The sequence below is a fragment of the Eumetopias jubatus genome, unplaced genomic scaffold, assembly GCF_037043125.1.
Source record: "Eumetopias jubatus isolate StellerSeaLion01/CBP00866 unplaced genomic scaffold, mEumJub1_p1.0 scaffold_8, whole genome shotgun sequence".
Classification (NCBI taxonomy): domain Eukaryota; kingdom Metazoa; phylum Chordata; class Mammalia; order Carnivora; family Otariidae; genus Eumetopias; species Eumetopias jubatus.
Genome location: NW_028274814.1, coordinates 97,852,815 through 97,869,744, shown reverse-complemented (window position 1 = coordinate 97,869,744; position 16,930 = coordinate 97,852,815). Strand labels below are relative to the sequence as shown.

The following is a 16,930-nucleotide window of genomic DNA, read 5'->3' as shown; positions in this document are numbered from 1 at the left end:
CGATCAATAAATATTTGCTGAAGGAATAAATGAATGAACAATTATTGCCAAGTGGGAATGTGAACCCAAGATCTTCCCATTTTTCAAGAGAAGCCAGAAATAAATAATTTTATGTTTAATCTCTCAATTTCTAAATATTGACCATTAATTACAAAAATATTAAGCCTTTTAGGGATGGGTAAACAAAATATGTCTACCAGCTTGGATTCCATTGGAAAGATGCACATGCAATCACTCTACTAGAAGGACTTAAAGTTTTTTACCTTTCTAATTACTTAGAATAGTGCCTTGCAAAGTGTAGAAAACTTGAGAAGTAAATGATGATGCTTCAAATACACACACTTGAGGCACTGTTACGATTCAGCTGTAAATTATTTAGATGCTACTCTAGTTATACTCTCATATCTCAAAGAAAACCGCATCAGCTTCTGATCCAAAATGACCACCTGGATTTCACATGACTGTCCCACCCCAAGATCCTAAAGCTAAACTTCCACTCCCTTCAGCTGTTAAGAGTTCAGAAATGTGATTCCCGTGTCCTCCTCCCCAGTAATAAATGCAAATGAAATGCAATGAAAATAAAAATAGATGGGATATCCAAGGGGTGACCAAAAAAAAAAAAAAGAGCCAGGTTTTAAAGTGTATTTCCACTGTTGATAAATAAGGGCTCCCAGGGGCAATTTTGTTTTCCTTTTTATTATCCTTAGTATTTTTAGATTATACAATCTAAAATTTTATTTCTGTTGACCTTTTGACGTTCTCTGGTAGCATGTTGTATCTTTCTACATAAAAATTATTAAGCAGGAATTTTAAAATGCTTACTAATTACTTGGATTCTTAACTCTAATAAAAGTCACATCTTAAATAATTAGAGTGTGTCTGGTTTTAAATATGGGTCACTTAGCAACAAGCTTAATTGTGTAGGGCTGAGAACACTTTTAAGATGCTTTAAAGAAAACATACTAGAAAAAACAGTTCCAGTGTGCCCTATGCTGCAAGCTGATGCACAGCAAGCCAGCCATCAACTTTTGAAGACGTCAAGGTAAATGAGATGTCTTGGTGTTCCTTTTCTGTGTGTCGTCCAAATGTACAGCCTTCAAGTATCCATAGGAGACATCAACAAACATCAGAGGAACTCAACATATCAAATGAGTACAAGTCCAGAAGAGCAAAATGTCTTCTGGCCCTCTAAAGCCAGGATTTAGGACCTAATTTTAATGACTATGTAGATTAATTCACTATACACAGCTCTTCAATAATGGCATTAATTTTTTATGGAGGCAGATTTTACTTTTTAAATAGGCTCCACAGTGATTGAAATTGAAAGTAACACTGAGAAAATTTATTTATCCAAACCTATTTTTCAAAATTTAGGTTGTTATAGACCTATGAACTTTCTACAGAACAAGAATATAGGTTTCTATTAACTCCTTTTGTTGCATTCAAATACAATTTCCACCGGATAGGGAGAATCATTACTTGAATTCTTTTACAGACATACAGCTAAAAAGACAAAACAGAGTTCCCAGGGCACATGGCAGGAAAGCCCAAAATTTGGGATCAGACCAATAAAAGTTTGTCTTGCAGCTCTACCACTTGTTTACTTTTTGATTCTGGGTCTTTAAACCTCAATTTACTTTATTCATCTGGAAAAAACAGAATCATAATACCTTGCTTTAGGGGCAACATAAAAATTAAAATAGATGCATATGTATTGTGTAAGCCATTGAAATGAGGAGGAAGTTGTTAACTCAGCATGGCCTGACCTAGCCTGACTAGTGCAATACAATAGCATACAAAAAATGCTTAGAACCTTGCTGTCACTCTTGCAAAAAAAAAAAAAGAACCTTGCTGTCACAAATGATAGTTATCACAGAAAGTCCAATTGACTCTTATAATAAATTAAATGCAGAGCATGACTTCTCTAGGCTTCCCATATGTCATGCTCCCCTAAAAACATATTTCTATACACTTGGGTGTTACGGGCTAAAAGAAGCTTTACAACCCTACAGAAATTCTAGTACATTGGCAGAACTCATGGACAAAAATGTTCACTGAGCATTGCTGTTAATCAGAAAAATTAAAATGTTTATCTATAGGAGGATGACAGATTCTGATATCTTCGCTCAACCCATTCTATTCAGATAAACCACAAAAACATAATTTTAACCAAAAATTAAAATGAAATAAAAATAACTTACAGAATGATATCTATAATACAAACCACTTATATGAAATTTTAAAGCATGGCATCTATTGTAGAAATATATATATACACATACTTGATAATTGTGTGATAATATGCATAGAAATAGCAAACATCAAACTCAGAACAGTAGTTATCTCTAAAGGAGGAGGCAAGGCAATGAGATCAGGCAGGTGCACACAGAGGGCTTCAACTCTATCCAATATGTTTTACTTTCTCAAAAACTAAATTAGACTAGAGCAAAGATGATAAAACGTTTAGATTCTCTAGAGCTGGCTAGTAGGCCTGTGAAGTTTATTATATTATTCTTTACATTTTCTGGATATTTGAAATACTTCACAATAAAAAGAAGCAGCTTTCCCAGTCATATAAATAAAAAGCAATTTCCCAAAGCAGACAACAGTTGTTTCAGAAATACTCAGAAGATGAAGAGGGACAGATATGGTGGGGGTGGGGGAGGTGGCGAAAGGGACAAGAAGGCTGGGTATGGAAAAGACAGTCCTCTTTGACTCTAGAAACCAGGAAGATAATTTCCCACCCCCCAAGGGTTAACAAAAGAATTTAGCTATATAAGACCTGAAGAAGATAAAAATGATTCAGTGTTAATCCAGGTATCAGATTACTATACAGTGTGTACATTATCTAAAAATATATTTAAGTTTAAAATACTTACTGCAACCCCACTCTTGGTAGTAGTTTCTCTGAATGTGAAGTTGCAGATTGCCCAGGCTAAATAATATGTAGACATGAGAGGGGTCTGTGAAAAGTGATCCGTCACCCATCCATCTTCCTCAAACACGGAAGTTTCCACTGGCATATTGGATAAAGATAAATAGGTTGCTTGATGCTTGATGCTAATTTTGAAAGTAGCCTTGTAGATTGGCTCATCAAAACAAGGAAATGCCTTTCTGGCATGTGTAGGCGAAAACTGAGTAACACCAAGGAATCTGGAAAAAAGAAAATGACATTCTCAATTACATTTATGGCTTCAGTTAAGTTATGACCATTTTACATGCTTCTGCTGATAAAATAATATACTTTGCCAAATCACAAGGTACTGTTTTCTGAACCAAACTTAAGTGCATGAATAGCATGAAAGTATAATTCATATACACTTCCCCTATGATAAAAATTATTCAGGGACATTTTTTATCTCAATTTAAAGTAAATTCTCTAAACCCAGACCAGTGTTTATTAGACAAAACATTACACTTTACAGAAAAACAACTCATTGGCATCCCATTGGCAAATACTGGAGAGTAACAGTTCTCCTTTTTGGTATGCCCCCATTTTCTCCTCTAATGGTGTACAAGTTAAGACAGTGAAACTAAAATCCAAAAGTTGTCCTCAGATATATGTAGAATATAGACCACCAGTGGGAAACATCTGAACCTTCAAATTTCAGCTAGGCATGATCTGATTTTGTTACAGACTTTGAAACCTGACAAAAGTTGGCCTAAATTCTGGCTTTACAACATTCTCAGCCGTATCATCTTGGAGGATTACTAAATTTCCCTAAGGTTTAGGTTTTCATTGCTTGAAAGGAAATAATCAAGCCTAACTTTTAAAAAGTACTGTAAAGCTTAGTGGGTAAAGAGGATATAAAGCATGTATCACTGTGAAAGATGAAGAGCAACCATCAGGCAGTTAATAAATGGCAGCCACTGATTCACAATGTCTTTAACTTTCTTGGAGTGGTTTAACACATGTTTATATTGAATAATCCAGAGACTATTCATTTTTACAACTCATAATATATATTTATTACATAAACTATAACTATGGTATTATTATGGTAATACCATATATAACACCAAATTATATATGTTAATACCATATATAATATAATACCAAATATATATACCAAATATAATACATGCAAATTTGTATAATAAATATCTATATAATAAACATGTTGATGTGCATATGTGTGTATATATCTATATAAAGTATATTTAATGCCCTCAAGTTTTCAGATCAAGCTGCAAAGTTGCATTTCATTAAAACTAACTAGAAGCAACCTCTACATTCTTTCACAGTGATGGTTACAAATAGAAATACTCAAACTAACTTTAAGGACACTCTTTTAACTTGAAAAAGAAACCATTACTTATGAAAACATGCATGATACAAATCAATTAAACTTTTCTGATAATACTAGTTACAAAACTCAATATAAGGCAAGTCAATATCAGACCCTTCATAAAACATTACTAAGTACTGAAGTCATTTCTTTAAAAGACTCTCCCCCATAAGTAGTTCTGCCACCACTCCCCTCTCCATCATCCACAATGTTCCTGGTTAATCTAACATGGCACACTTTCCCACTGAGCCCAAACTTGGCCTCAGAATTATTCTCAGCATAACACTTCAGGCAGCTACTAGCAATCAATAGGAGTTGACATGTGCATTGAATCTTATTGGCTATCCCTGGCTCAAACCATCAGATGTAAATGTTTATACCTTTTTAACATTATGACGCTTACATTTATCCTTGAGAGTCTACTTTTTTGAAAGTTAATTTTGAAATAGATAAGAATAAGACATTTTAAAAGATTAACTGTATACATACTCTCAGAAATAGAATTTTGGGGAGTTATCTTAGAAACAGTACTGGGTTGCTACCTACCAGGCTTGGGTAACAGCTTGAGCCTATTTTTTCATTAGTAAAAGGAAAATAATAATGCTTTCTACACTTTCCTTCCAAAGCTGTCGAGATGATAAAATGATATAATATATGGGAAAGAAGTTTTAACTACAAATCTTCAGACAAATATAAGATTAAAGTTGGAAGCAATCTTAGAAACAAACTGTCCAGCTCTCATAAATTTCTAAAATGAAAAAGGAATTCCAGTAGGATTAAGTGATTTGTCCAAAGTTACACTGGCAATTAGTACAAAGCTGGGTCTAGAAGTCACATTTTCTGCATCTGAGTAACAATTAATTATATTTTAAGAGTGGTAAAATAATCTTTAGCCATAACTTATAAACAATGTTTTAATTCGACTATTGGTAATAAAAGTTCTTTCCAAAAATGCCAGTACATGATAATATTTTTCCTTATGATTTTCTATTGATAGTAATATCGTTTTGTTTAATGAAATGTCAGTACCTTTTAGTTAAAATGTACCCATTTACAATTTGCTCTTCACATGCCTTTGTCTTCCATAATGTTTTTGAATCTCATCTTTCCATCTTATTAATTGAAATGTCCACTGAGCTTGATATTTCTTTCCTGAGCTGTTTAAAAGTTACCTACAGGATTCCATATATGAGTAACAAGTGTTCTTTTTTTTTATTTTTTATTGTTATGTTAATCACCATATATTACATCATTAGTTTTTGATGTAGTGTTCCATGATTCATTGTTTGTTCATAACACCCAGTGCTCCATGCAGAATGTGCCCTCTTTAATACCCATCACCAGGCTAACCCATCCCCCTACCCTCCTCCCCTCTAGAAACCTCAGTTTGTTTTTCAGAGTCCATCATCTCTCCTGGTTCCTCTCCCCCTCTGACTTACTCCCCTTCATTCTTCCTCTCCTGTTATCTTCTTTTTCTTTTTTCTTAAAATATGTTGCATTATTTGTTTCAGAAGTACAGATCTGTGATTCAACAGTCTTGCACAATTCACAGTGCTCACCGTAGCAGATACCCTCCCCAATGTCTATCACCCAGCCACCCCACCCCCCCACCCCCCAACCACTCCAGTAACACTCAGTTTGTTTCCTGAGATTAAGAATTCCTCATATCAGTGAGGTCATATGATACATGTTTTTCTCTGATTGACTTCTTTTTAACTTTCAAGTATCTGAGAACTCCAGTTCCACCACTGACAGACGTTGTCTGCTGTGTATGAGCTTTCCACTATATTAGGTACATGGTAGGATTTTTTTTTTTAAGATATAACCTTTTTTCTATGGACTCTGAGAAACAAACTGAGGGTTCTAGAGGGGAGGGGGTGGGGGATGGGTTAGCCTGGTGATGGGTATTAAAGAGGGCACGTATTGAATGGAGCACTGGGTGTTATATACAAACAATGAATCATGGAACACTACATCCAAAACTAATGATGTAATGTATGGTGATTAACATAACATAATAAATTTAAAAATTTTTTTAAATAATAATAAAAAAAGATATAACCTTTTTTGTCCTTAAGGTCATGATAAGGTAGACAACTAATAATTTGGGGGAAAGTTCTGCAAGAATTCAACAGAAGGGTTGTAAATAGAATGTACTAATCATTAAGTAAAAATCAAAGGTGTCCTTGGCATTAAGTAATTAATGGGTAGGAATTTATTAGATATAGAAGATTAAATACCCCTGGGTTAATGAGAAATTCATAAACCAAATATTTATGCAGAAGAATCATATTGTGTACTCTCTTTTTGCCTTACATAGTAAGTAAATATGTTAGTAAAGCTAGCAGTTTAAATCACTGATTCTCAGGGTTGAAAGGAATATAAAGACCATCTAGTACCTTTTTCTGCAATTAATATTCTTAATGAATTCACACACACAGTATATATCTATGCACAGAGGGCCACCATATATTCTGATATTGTCTAAATGAGGAAATACCAATTTCACAGTCTGGCAACTGAGAACGATTGCAACTGAATTTCAATTTCAGTATTTAGGAAATCAGAAGAAGTCCCTTGGTAACGAAGAGCAGTTGGACTAGATTACTTTTTTAGGTCTTTTCCAAGCTTGAGATTCTATAACTGAACAAAATTGAGAAATAAAATATTCCCTGAGTTTGACGAGATGTTTTTAAATATTAAATTACACTACAGCTAAATAGTTTTTTACTACAAGCTCTATTATGCATTTGTTTCTCTTAATCATCATTCTTGAGTGTTCAAACACTGAGGAGAAAAAGATAAGTATATATGCTTCCTTCCCTCAAGCAGTTTATTCTCTAATGAAAGAAATTAAACAAATACCCAAGCAGGTATTCTATAAAAAGCCATGACAAAAAAGGAAGGTGTACAAAGACATTACATTCTCCTGAAGCAAGGCTTCTCAATCTCCGCACTACTGACATTTTAAGTTGGGTAATTATTCTTTGTTGGGGGCTGACCTGTATCCTGTAGGATGTGTAGCAACATCCCAGGGCCTCTACCACTAGGTACCAGCAGCACTTTCCACCCCAGCTGTGACAACCAAAGGTGGGGGGGTGGGCAGGCAATTTACCCTGTTGAGAACCACCTGCCTTAGGAACAGAAGAGGCTTCACAAAGGAAGAAGTGTAAGAATTTGTCTTAAAGCCTGGGTAGTATTTTAAAGGTCAGAAGCAGATGAAGAAATGAGGCAGAATCCAGGTAGCACAGAAATAAGCCTTTAAAAAGTGTTGACTCACTTATTAAGTGAGTGTGCTGTCTGTCTTCTCACAGATTCTGGCTTTATCAAGTCTCAGCATTGCCGGTCCATCTCTAACATCTCTCTCACCCTCAATAGCCCCCTGTCTAACAGAGACCTAGTTCAAGCCTCTGTCCCCTCAACAGGCAACAGTGTCTGTTGGGTTTCAAAAATATCATTCTGTCTTCATCGTATGTATGTTAGGATTGCCTTCAACTTGGTGGAAGTGCGACTTCTTTTCTGTTTAATGTCATTAAAAACATCAAAGAGGCCTCTAAACAAGGTGATTTGGAGTAGAAAATAATAAATTTGGGTTTTGAGTAAATTCAAAGTAAGTCAGAGGTGGTAGCAGGACACCAGATAGAAGAAATACAAAAAAATTAATTAAAAATAGAAAACAATATACAGTATGGATATGAGATACATATGTAAATGCAGCTAGAAGTAATATAAAACAGCAGGAGGCAGAAGGTAATAGGGACAAGTATTTCGTTTTGTTTTTCTCCTGCTTTTTTTAAACAAAATCATTTTTATCTTTTAATGAATCTATTACCATGAAAAATGCCATTTCCAAAAGTGACATCCTAGAAGTGTCATTCCAAGAATGTCACTTTAGCATAACTAGAGAAATATAAATAATATACATGTATTTTAATTCTCTTCTATCTAAAATAAATTACTTTATTTCTTAACAACTTGCCTATTTGACATTTTGGTTGAGCTAAGAAGGAGAGCATAAAGCTCTGTGTTGCCTCTGAAGGATACAGAGAATTGATTTCTTCTTATTTCTGCGGAAGTTCACTAGGCAGGCTACTTGTGTCAAGTCATTATGATAAGATCCAGCAGAAGTAATGCATTAACGTTGGCTGATATTGCCAACAAATTACTGTATGTGAATCAAAACAATTTCTGTTCCATTATTTTCAGTTTGCCTTTTTGTAAAGTTAAAATATGCAGAGGAAACCAACATTTGCATGTCACTGTTAGTATTCAGATTGATTCATGACTTTTCGCTGTGGAACCCAGCCAAACCAAGAGAACCTCACAAACGGCATGCCCAATTTGAGAGGTTTCCATCTGGACCACACCTAAGCATACCACACATACAGCACTGAAAAATGATCTTTGAGCTTCCTTCTATCGCAATTGCAATTTGCCTGGTGTTGCAACTGTTAATAAAAACTCCCAAGATCTAAAGAAAAGTTCCAATGGAACATCTAGTTACTATTCCACTGTTTGCAGGAGATGGACTTAGTTACAAGGTCATGGAAGTTACACATGTCCCATTTAAAGTTAAGGTTGTTAATCAAAATGCAAATTATTACTCAATGACAAAACATTTTAAGCCAAAATGGGTCGTTGTTTAGACTGTGTGTTTTTATGTACTTCAGTGAGTCATTAAAACTCTGCCATTTCAGAAGAAAAGTACTCCTGCTGAATATTCAGTGCTATAAGCAAGCGTGTAATCTATTTTTTTTTAAATAACCATTCTAGTAAACTAAAAACATAATGCAATAATGCCAGCAATATGTATGTAGGAAGTGGTGCATGTGTGAATAATCGTGTTACAAAAACAGAGCACAATATTCATAATTGTTTTCCTATTTATGTACTAAATACTCTTATCAAAAATGAGTCCTGAGTGGTTTGATCACCATCGATGAAGAGTATTATGAATGCACTAAAATTACCTTTGCAGGCCAGAATATTAGGTTCTCATAAGAATAAACAAACTAGTGTCTGAGAGTCATTTGTTTAATATTGGAAGGAGGCAAGGCATGATGTAAGTATTATGAAGTACCGCTACTGTCAGAACTCAAAGTCTTGGGAACAATAATAGCAGATGACTAGTGTGCCTTTCCTTTGGTACATGGGGTTTTTCTATTTGTCACACTGCCTTCCAGTAACAAGGAAGGCACCCCCTCCCCCAACCCTTCAGTCACTGGTCTCTGCTATTCTCACTGTTGACAGAGAGCAGGACCATAATTAGAAAGTTGTACATTCCCTTTGTTTCACACTCTCTTCCCGCTCTCTCGGCCCTCTTCAGCTCTCAGTGCCTGGACCAAGCATGGGTTTCCCTTGCTGTGCAAAACCACAGTGCTTCTCTTCATTCTCTTCAGGGTGGAGAGGCTCTGCTTCCTCACTTCTGACTTTTGAACTTTGCTTAGGGGAGCAAACCAAAGAGCAATGGAAGGAATGTCCATGGTGACCATTGTTCCCACTGTCTTGCTAGTAGGGAAAAACCCCAAGGCAAGAATATTGACCCTATATGACCTTGTACCAATGCAAATAGTAGAAATCCAGCCATGGAATAATATAATATTAATACCCACAAAAGAGCTTACCAATTGTCAGACATGGCTCTAAGTGCTTTATTACTTAACTCGTGATCCTCACAAAAACCCTATGAAACAGGGTATCGTTATCCTCATTTTCCAGATAAGGATACCAGACACAGAACAATTAGGAAATTTGGCCAGGGTCATAAAGCTAGTAAGTGGCAGAGTCAGGTCATGAACCCAGGCAGCCTGGATCCAGAGTCCCTGAACACACCAAGCACACACATGCTCTTCCATCCAGCAATACAACCAAAAGCAGCCTAAACCTATTCTTAAAAGAGATTAAAAGTAACCAGTAGTGGTAATTTTTAAACTTCATTCTTTTTCTACCCATCCTCTGATTTTTTTTTTCAGTTGTGTGGCCACAGGGAAAGATCTGAATAATTAAACTAAAACTTCATCCTGCAAGTGAACACAGGTCTACACTGGGAGGAATCAATTCAACTCATCCCTGGAAAACCAGTGCTAGAGCTCATTATACCACGCAGCCACTCATTTATTCAGAAGCAGGGAAGAGAGGAGGGGTGAGCTGGGGCCCCCTCACCCCACTTCAGCCCCACCCAATCTTGCCAATCTTATTCCCAACACCACCATACATTGTAGCCATGTGAAATCATTCCAGATTGGCCAGGAAACTGAGAAGATTGGGGGGCAGTATCTTTCATCTTTATATTCTCCCAATTTCTATGTAGTGAGTGAGATTCTACTTGCTGGAAAGAGCATCCACTCTCTAGTGGCAAAAAGCAGGATGATATGCGACTTTGAAAAACTCTGGAGGAACCCAGCCACTGTTGCAAATCTGAAAGCACATAAAGGACAGACAAATAAGTAAAAGGAAGTGGGTGATTTTGACAATGATGATGATTGTCATTGCTGGCTGGTGGGAGAATGAGCATGGAGTAAAGAGGAACACCCTTCCTTACAAACTGCAAAACGTTCATGTATTAAAGATCCATCATTTCTTCCTTGCTCCTTTTATATCATTCTTTGAAGCTGTGCTTAAAGAACGGAGTCTGATTCTTGTCATCACATGGACAAATGTCCCCATCCTCACCAAACCTAAACCACACCCTGTACTACTGCCTCAAGCCCATCCCCATACCCAGTGGCAAGAACTGGTTTGAGGAAATAAACATGCCTTGCAAACCAAACAAATACCAGAGAACCAGTCACAGGTCCACCTTTGTTTGAAAGAGATCCAGAGCAGATAGGCCCTGTTTAGGATTTAGAGTACTTTATATACATAAAAACACAGGCAAAATAATTTAACTCTTTGAGAGGAAGTGTATATTGTATTACTATCCAGGGTAATCAAATCAGATGGCATCATGGAAAACATGGCAAGACAAACACCAGTTGTATGGATTTTCCTACCTAAATGAGTCATTATTCATTATTAACTGATCAAAGCTTTTTAAAAATATTTTCTAGATTTAGTTTACTGGTGACATTCTGAATTGTGACCAAAATCTAGCATGGGACTCTGGCCATATGGTTACGTGTGCCTGACAGGAAAACAATGAGCTAAGTTCATTAAGGAGTTCTATTAAAAAGTTTTCACAGAAACAACCGGTTCTTACAGATTTTTCAGTTCAGAGCCTTCTATAGAGGAGCAAAAAGACATAAACTCTAACTTGCTCATATAAAGGTATCTCCTCACCAGAGTGAATGAGAGAAATGAGGCTGCTTTCAATATAAAAGCCATGTGGTGGTTTTCAAGTTTTTATTAAATATCATGATTATTAATTCAGTCCAGGAAAGTACAAGGCATCAAACCATGTACACTAATACCACAGAAAATCAAATGCCTATCCATAAAATCCTCTGTTCTCTCCACAAGATGCTCCACAAGATTTTTGCAAGAGAGTTTTTTGCAATTCTCTGAGAACCACAATGTTATTTTCCCATTCTATTTGGAGATCATGGTTTCTCTTTAAAATAATCTTTCATGGAAAAAGACCACCCATTTTTATTTTGTCTTCTGTAACTGTGGCATGTTATAGACCCAAAGTTTGTCAAAAAAAAAAAAAAAAACTGTCTCCCTTTTGAATGTGGATAGAATATTCATTTACTTTGAGTAAATTTCCTCCTTCAATCCAACCATCTGGTTCTAAATTAAGGTACCCTACTTTGAACATGGGTATGCTTGCCATCTGGTTACCCGAAAGCAGCAATTACTTCAGGTAAATGAACATATACCTAATTCTAAGCAAGTATATTCTACTATAGGATACTATGGCATAAATATACACCCTTTTTATCTGCCTGCTATGCACCAACTTGAGGAAAAAATGAGTATGTGTTCTGCCCAATGGAGATAATTTACTGCTGTGTGTAAACATTTCAAATTCAAGAGAATTTATTTATTTGCAATATTCAACTAGTGGTGAATTTTCCATTACCCGAACTATCAACTGAAAGTAGAGGAGCCTAGGGTTTCAGGGGAGAGTTTGTCCTCTACCTTTCTCCAGTGCAGTATGGGAACCAGAAAAGGTAAGCGTTCTCTGTAGGACAAAACCAGGTCCCATCCAATGCCTAGCGGGGGAATAAAACCTTCCAAGGGTCATAGGTATATAGCAACAGTGAAATCTAATTTTCCTGCCCTCACCCAAATTCTTTCTCTCAGACCTCCGAGAAGTAAACCAAAGAATCAGATTGACTCCTGGGTATTAATGAGTTGTCTCCATATAGGCTAAGTAAGGTGGACTGAATTGTAGTAGTGCTCTTTTAAATATTTCCAGTTGCTCGCTGTGACTCCCCATTGGCAGAATAAGTATTTATTTTTATTACAAAGATTATCCAACAATTAACCTGACAAAAACTACAATTAACTAAAGACCATGATATTTAATCATTAATCAAATGAAAATTTAGAATTTGCATCTATGTCCTCTTGGAAAGTGCTTTAAAATATCAAATTACAGAGCATTTGGGGGACGAAATCATCACCAAAGTCCAAACCTGGCTGAGTTCCTGACATTGGTATGTTTAAAAAATTCTCCCAGTAGTCATAGTAATGACAACAATCAAAAAAAAAAAAAAAAAGATTTAATAGATGTAATGGTCACATAATTGTGAACAGAGATTTCCTTTGCCATATCAACTCCAGTTAGAAACACTCAAGAAGTTATCATATTCATTCCGGTAATGAAGGGGAGAAAAAACAAAGAGAAACGAGAACTTTCTCTAAGATGCTGTTTAGAAACAAAACCATCCTGACAGCTCCAGAAATATTGAATCCAGATTTTCTATTGGGATGCAGAATACAGCCACATGTGCTCTAGATTAAACTTTCAACCAAGTCATTTACATCTCTGGGAGAAAACTGAAGGAGAGAGTTTGAACACAAATATGCACTAGGGGTACAAGAAAACAGTTACGGGTCAAGCAAAAACATCTGGTCTTTTTAAGAGTCCTGTTAATTTGAATGCACTGACCAAAACAAGCTCAATTCCAACAAATATATTTTGGCATGGCTCAAAACACAGGATTTGTTGGAAGTATTTATTTCACCAGAGCAAGATTTATCAGTGATATGCAACTCCCACTATTGACATTTTGATATAAGCTTGTTTCCAAACACAACATGCAAATTTGCCTTCTACGCCTTTTCCCCCATATTTGATATGATGGTGGGTTTTAAAAAATGTATTTATTCTGTATTGTTTAGAATATGTTAAAGGCAGTGGTGGAAGAGGGTTTCAATTATCCACATCTGATCTTAGGAGTTTGAAAATGAATATACATTCACTTATAGGAGGCTTTAATTACCATACAACTACTGAAACTTTGGAAAATTGATCTGAGGTTGCTTCATAGCACTCTATAAATAATAAAACTTTTGTGTTCTCCCATAACACACTGAAATTTCCCAGCCTCCTATACAATAACAACTTCTGGGAGTTTCCAGCCACCATAAGCCTTCACCATCAGAAAACCAAAGTTTGAGTCTCACCTCTCTACTGACAAGCCTGCTGATCTCAGGCACCTGGGACTGATCTCAGGTACCTGGGGCTGCTCTGAGCCCCAGTTTTCTGCTGTTGTGAAAATCATTTGAGAACAGGAGAGGCTCTGTCAGGGGCATCACTGCTAATCTCCAACCTGCCTCTACTTCTAAGGTTGTCAATTTCTTTTTTAACTTCATTTAGGTTGTTTGCTGGCCCTATCGTCAATTAATCAAAGTTATTTTAAATGCAATGGATTACTGCAAAAAGTAAAAATCACTTTTTTATTCATTCAGTAATACGCTTGAGTGCTGACTATCACAGGACACTCATAACAGCTTATAATTATAGAGGACACTCTATATGCCAGGTATAGGGTTAAGTGCTTTTCAATGCATTTACTCATGGACACAATAATAGTAGTACTATTATTGTCACCAAGTTAAAACTAAAAGTATGGGCTCTGGAGCCAAACCGCTTGGGTCTAAATCCCTGCTTTGTCAGCTCACTGTGTGACAAATTACTTGACTTCTCTGTGCCTCCATTTCCCTATGTGTAAAATAGGAAGTGTGGATAGCACCTTCCACGTAGGGTTCTTGTGGGACTAAGTTAATATACTTTGCTGGATAAGCACTAGATAATCATTGTCAGGAGCTGGTTACTTAGATTCATCAGCGTCTTCAAGCCTTCACCACAGCTAGTGCTGCATCTGGGATTTGAACCCACTTCTGTTTGACTACGAAATCTGAACTCTAAACAAGTGGTGAAAAGCCCCACAGCCTCTCAGAGAAAAACAAAAAAGAAAATACTGCCCAAATCTAAAAAGCATCAAAGGCACTCATTAACAAGGCATTTGAGACTGAGGGCTAGCTTTCCGAACTCTTTTCACCACTAGAGTTATTTCCAGAGGCAGTAACTCAAGAAAAACAGCAAAAAACTAGAGTCACTCTGTGTTTCTGTCAAGAGAGCTGGCAGCACCTGCAAGGACATTTCTCCTTGGCATTAGCCAGGGCAGCCTCCCCCGGACCCCTGTCACCCTCCCCAAGTCTGTCACCTGGACCTGCTCGTACTGCTCCGAATCTCAACTTCCAGTTTTGGAAAACTTCATGCAGCCAAAGCTCACTCTCTGCTCCGTGCCTGCCAGGTAACAATCGAGATGGGCATGTTGGGTGGGGTTGGGGGGTGGATTTTGCCCTGCACTGCCATCTTATCTGGACGTGCCACAGCCCTGGCCTTTGGCCCTCACGAGTATTTTCCCTCGACGGTATCTTGGCAGGGTTTTGATGTCACCCTGGCATCGCTCAGATTTCACACTACCCTTTAAAAATTGTTTTGCGCCATGCTGGCTAAGGAACTTTGGCGCGAGGGAGTTCCAGACTAGAGGAGGGGTTGGTATTCACCGTTCGGCGCTGGTGAGTGTGTGGAGTCGGCAGCAGAGAAAGCCCGGGCATCTGGCAGACCCCAAGGGTTCTGGGTGATGGTCCTACCCCACCTTCGCTTCCTTCACCCATCCCTCGCTTTTTGGTCTGGGAAGCCAACCCGGTCCCCCGGGTCGCCGGCCGCCCAGCCGTTCGAGCAGCCTGGCTGGGTGGGGCGGTGCCGGGCACCGCCTCCCTCCGTACCTTCTCTCCCCGTGGAGCACGTAGGAGCTGCGGAAGAAGCCCAAGAGCTCGTTCTCGATCAGGGCGTTGTAGATGATCTTCAGGTTGTAATTCCTCTGCGCGTCCAGGGTCCTATTCAGCACCACCACCAAGACCTGGGTTTGCGGGTAGAGGAAAAAACCGGCCACCGGGACAGCCCCGGCCACCCGGTCCTCGGCCACCTGCACCTTCTCGACCGCCACCCGGGAGGCGTGCAGCACGACGTAGCGGGTGGCGTTCCGGCACGCGATCTCCACGTTGACCTCGCCGGAGAAGGTGAAGTTCTCCATGAAAGCGGTGAGCATTAGATTGTAGTGCAGCGGCTTGAGGTGGCCCGACAGGCGCAGCTGCGTCCACGGCTGCCACTGCTCCCGCTCCTCCTCCGACGGCGGCTGGGCGGACGGGGTCCCAGGGGTGGCCTCCCCGCCTGCCTCGGGCTGCGAGGAGTCCCCGCCAGCCTGGTGGTTGCGCCGGGCGGAACCCGGAAGGCTCCCGTTGCCCCCGCGCGCTGGGAAGCCGGCGAGACCGCCGTCGGCGCCCGGCGCTGTGCTAGCTCCACACTCGTCGAAGCGCAAGCTGAGCAACACCGCGAGCATGGTGACCGCGAGCAGCGCCACGATGGACACGGCGAAGGCCAGCACGAGCCGCTTGTGCACCGTGATGTGGCGCTCGGTAGTGCGGGGTCGCACCCCCACGGAGTCGGTCCACGGGTCCGAAAGCCCCCTGCCGCCGGCCCGGAGCGCGGCGTCGTTCTCCCCCATGGTGGCCACGAAGAGTGAGCTGCTCTTCTCAGCCCCCTCCTCCTCCTTCTTCTTCTTCTTCTTTTTCTTCTTCTTCTTTTTCTTCTCCTCCTCTTGCTCCCCCCGCTCGCCGTCCAGGGCCATCACACAGCCTCCTCCTCCTCCCCCGCCCCCTCCGGCACCCCCCGCGGGCGGGCCACCCGGGCCACCGCCAGCGCAGGCATCAGAGAGCGCACGCGGGCCGAGGGCGCGACGCCAGCTGGGACCCTGGAGACGCCGGCCCAGGTTCTTTTAAGACGGGTTCTGGCCGCAGGCGACAGCAATCTCGGCGCCCCCCATCAGCCCCGCCTCTCTCCGGACACTGGCGGCCGAGGCGCGGGGCGGCGAGCTCTGGGACGCGCCCAACTTAGGGAGCTTCTCGCTCGCCCCACCGCGCGCTACTTCTCCGGCCCGCGCGGGCCACCGGGGCACATGCTGCCTCCGCCCCTTGTGCGCCTGCGGCTCCCGGCTCGCCCTCCCCAGCGTCCAGCTCTCGCCTGGCTATCGGCGGGAGCCTTTCAACCGGTCCTCGGCTAGAAAGGACAGGGAGCGGTGAAGAGGGAAGTTAGGGCTTCCGCTTTCTCTCCCCACTCCAGCGGTGGCGTTCAGTCCTCTGGGTGGGATGTGCTCGCAGCGGCGGCGGCGGCAGCAGCAGCAGAG

The 16,930-nt window shown here is 39.9% G+C and overlaps 1 protein-coding gene across 1 annotated transcript in view; it reads right to left on the bottom strand.

Moving 5' to 3' along the window:
• TRHDE (thyrotropin releasing hormone degrading enzyme) overlaps positions 1-16,375 on the bottom strand; it is a 362,338-nt gene extending 345,963 nt beyond the window's left edge. Inside the window, exons 1-2 of the mRNA XM_028091339.2 lie at positions 15,474-16,375; positions 2,880-3,153 (exon numbers count right to left, since the gene is read on the bottom strand). Of these exons, the coding sequence (XP_027947140.1) occupies positions 2,880-3,153; positions 15,474-16,375 (1,176 nt within the window). The remainder of the gene's footprint in view (positions 1-2,879; positions 3,154-15,473) is intronic.
• Between the last annotated feature and the right edge of the window lie 555 nt (positions 16,376-16,930).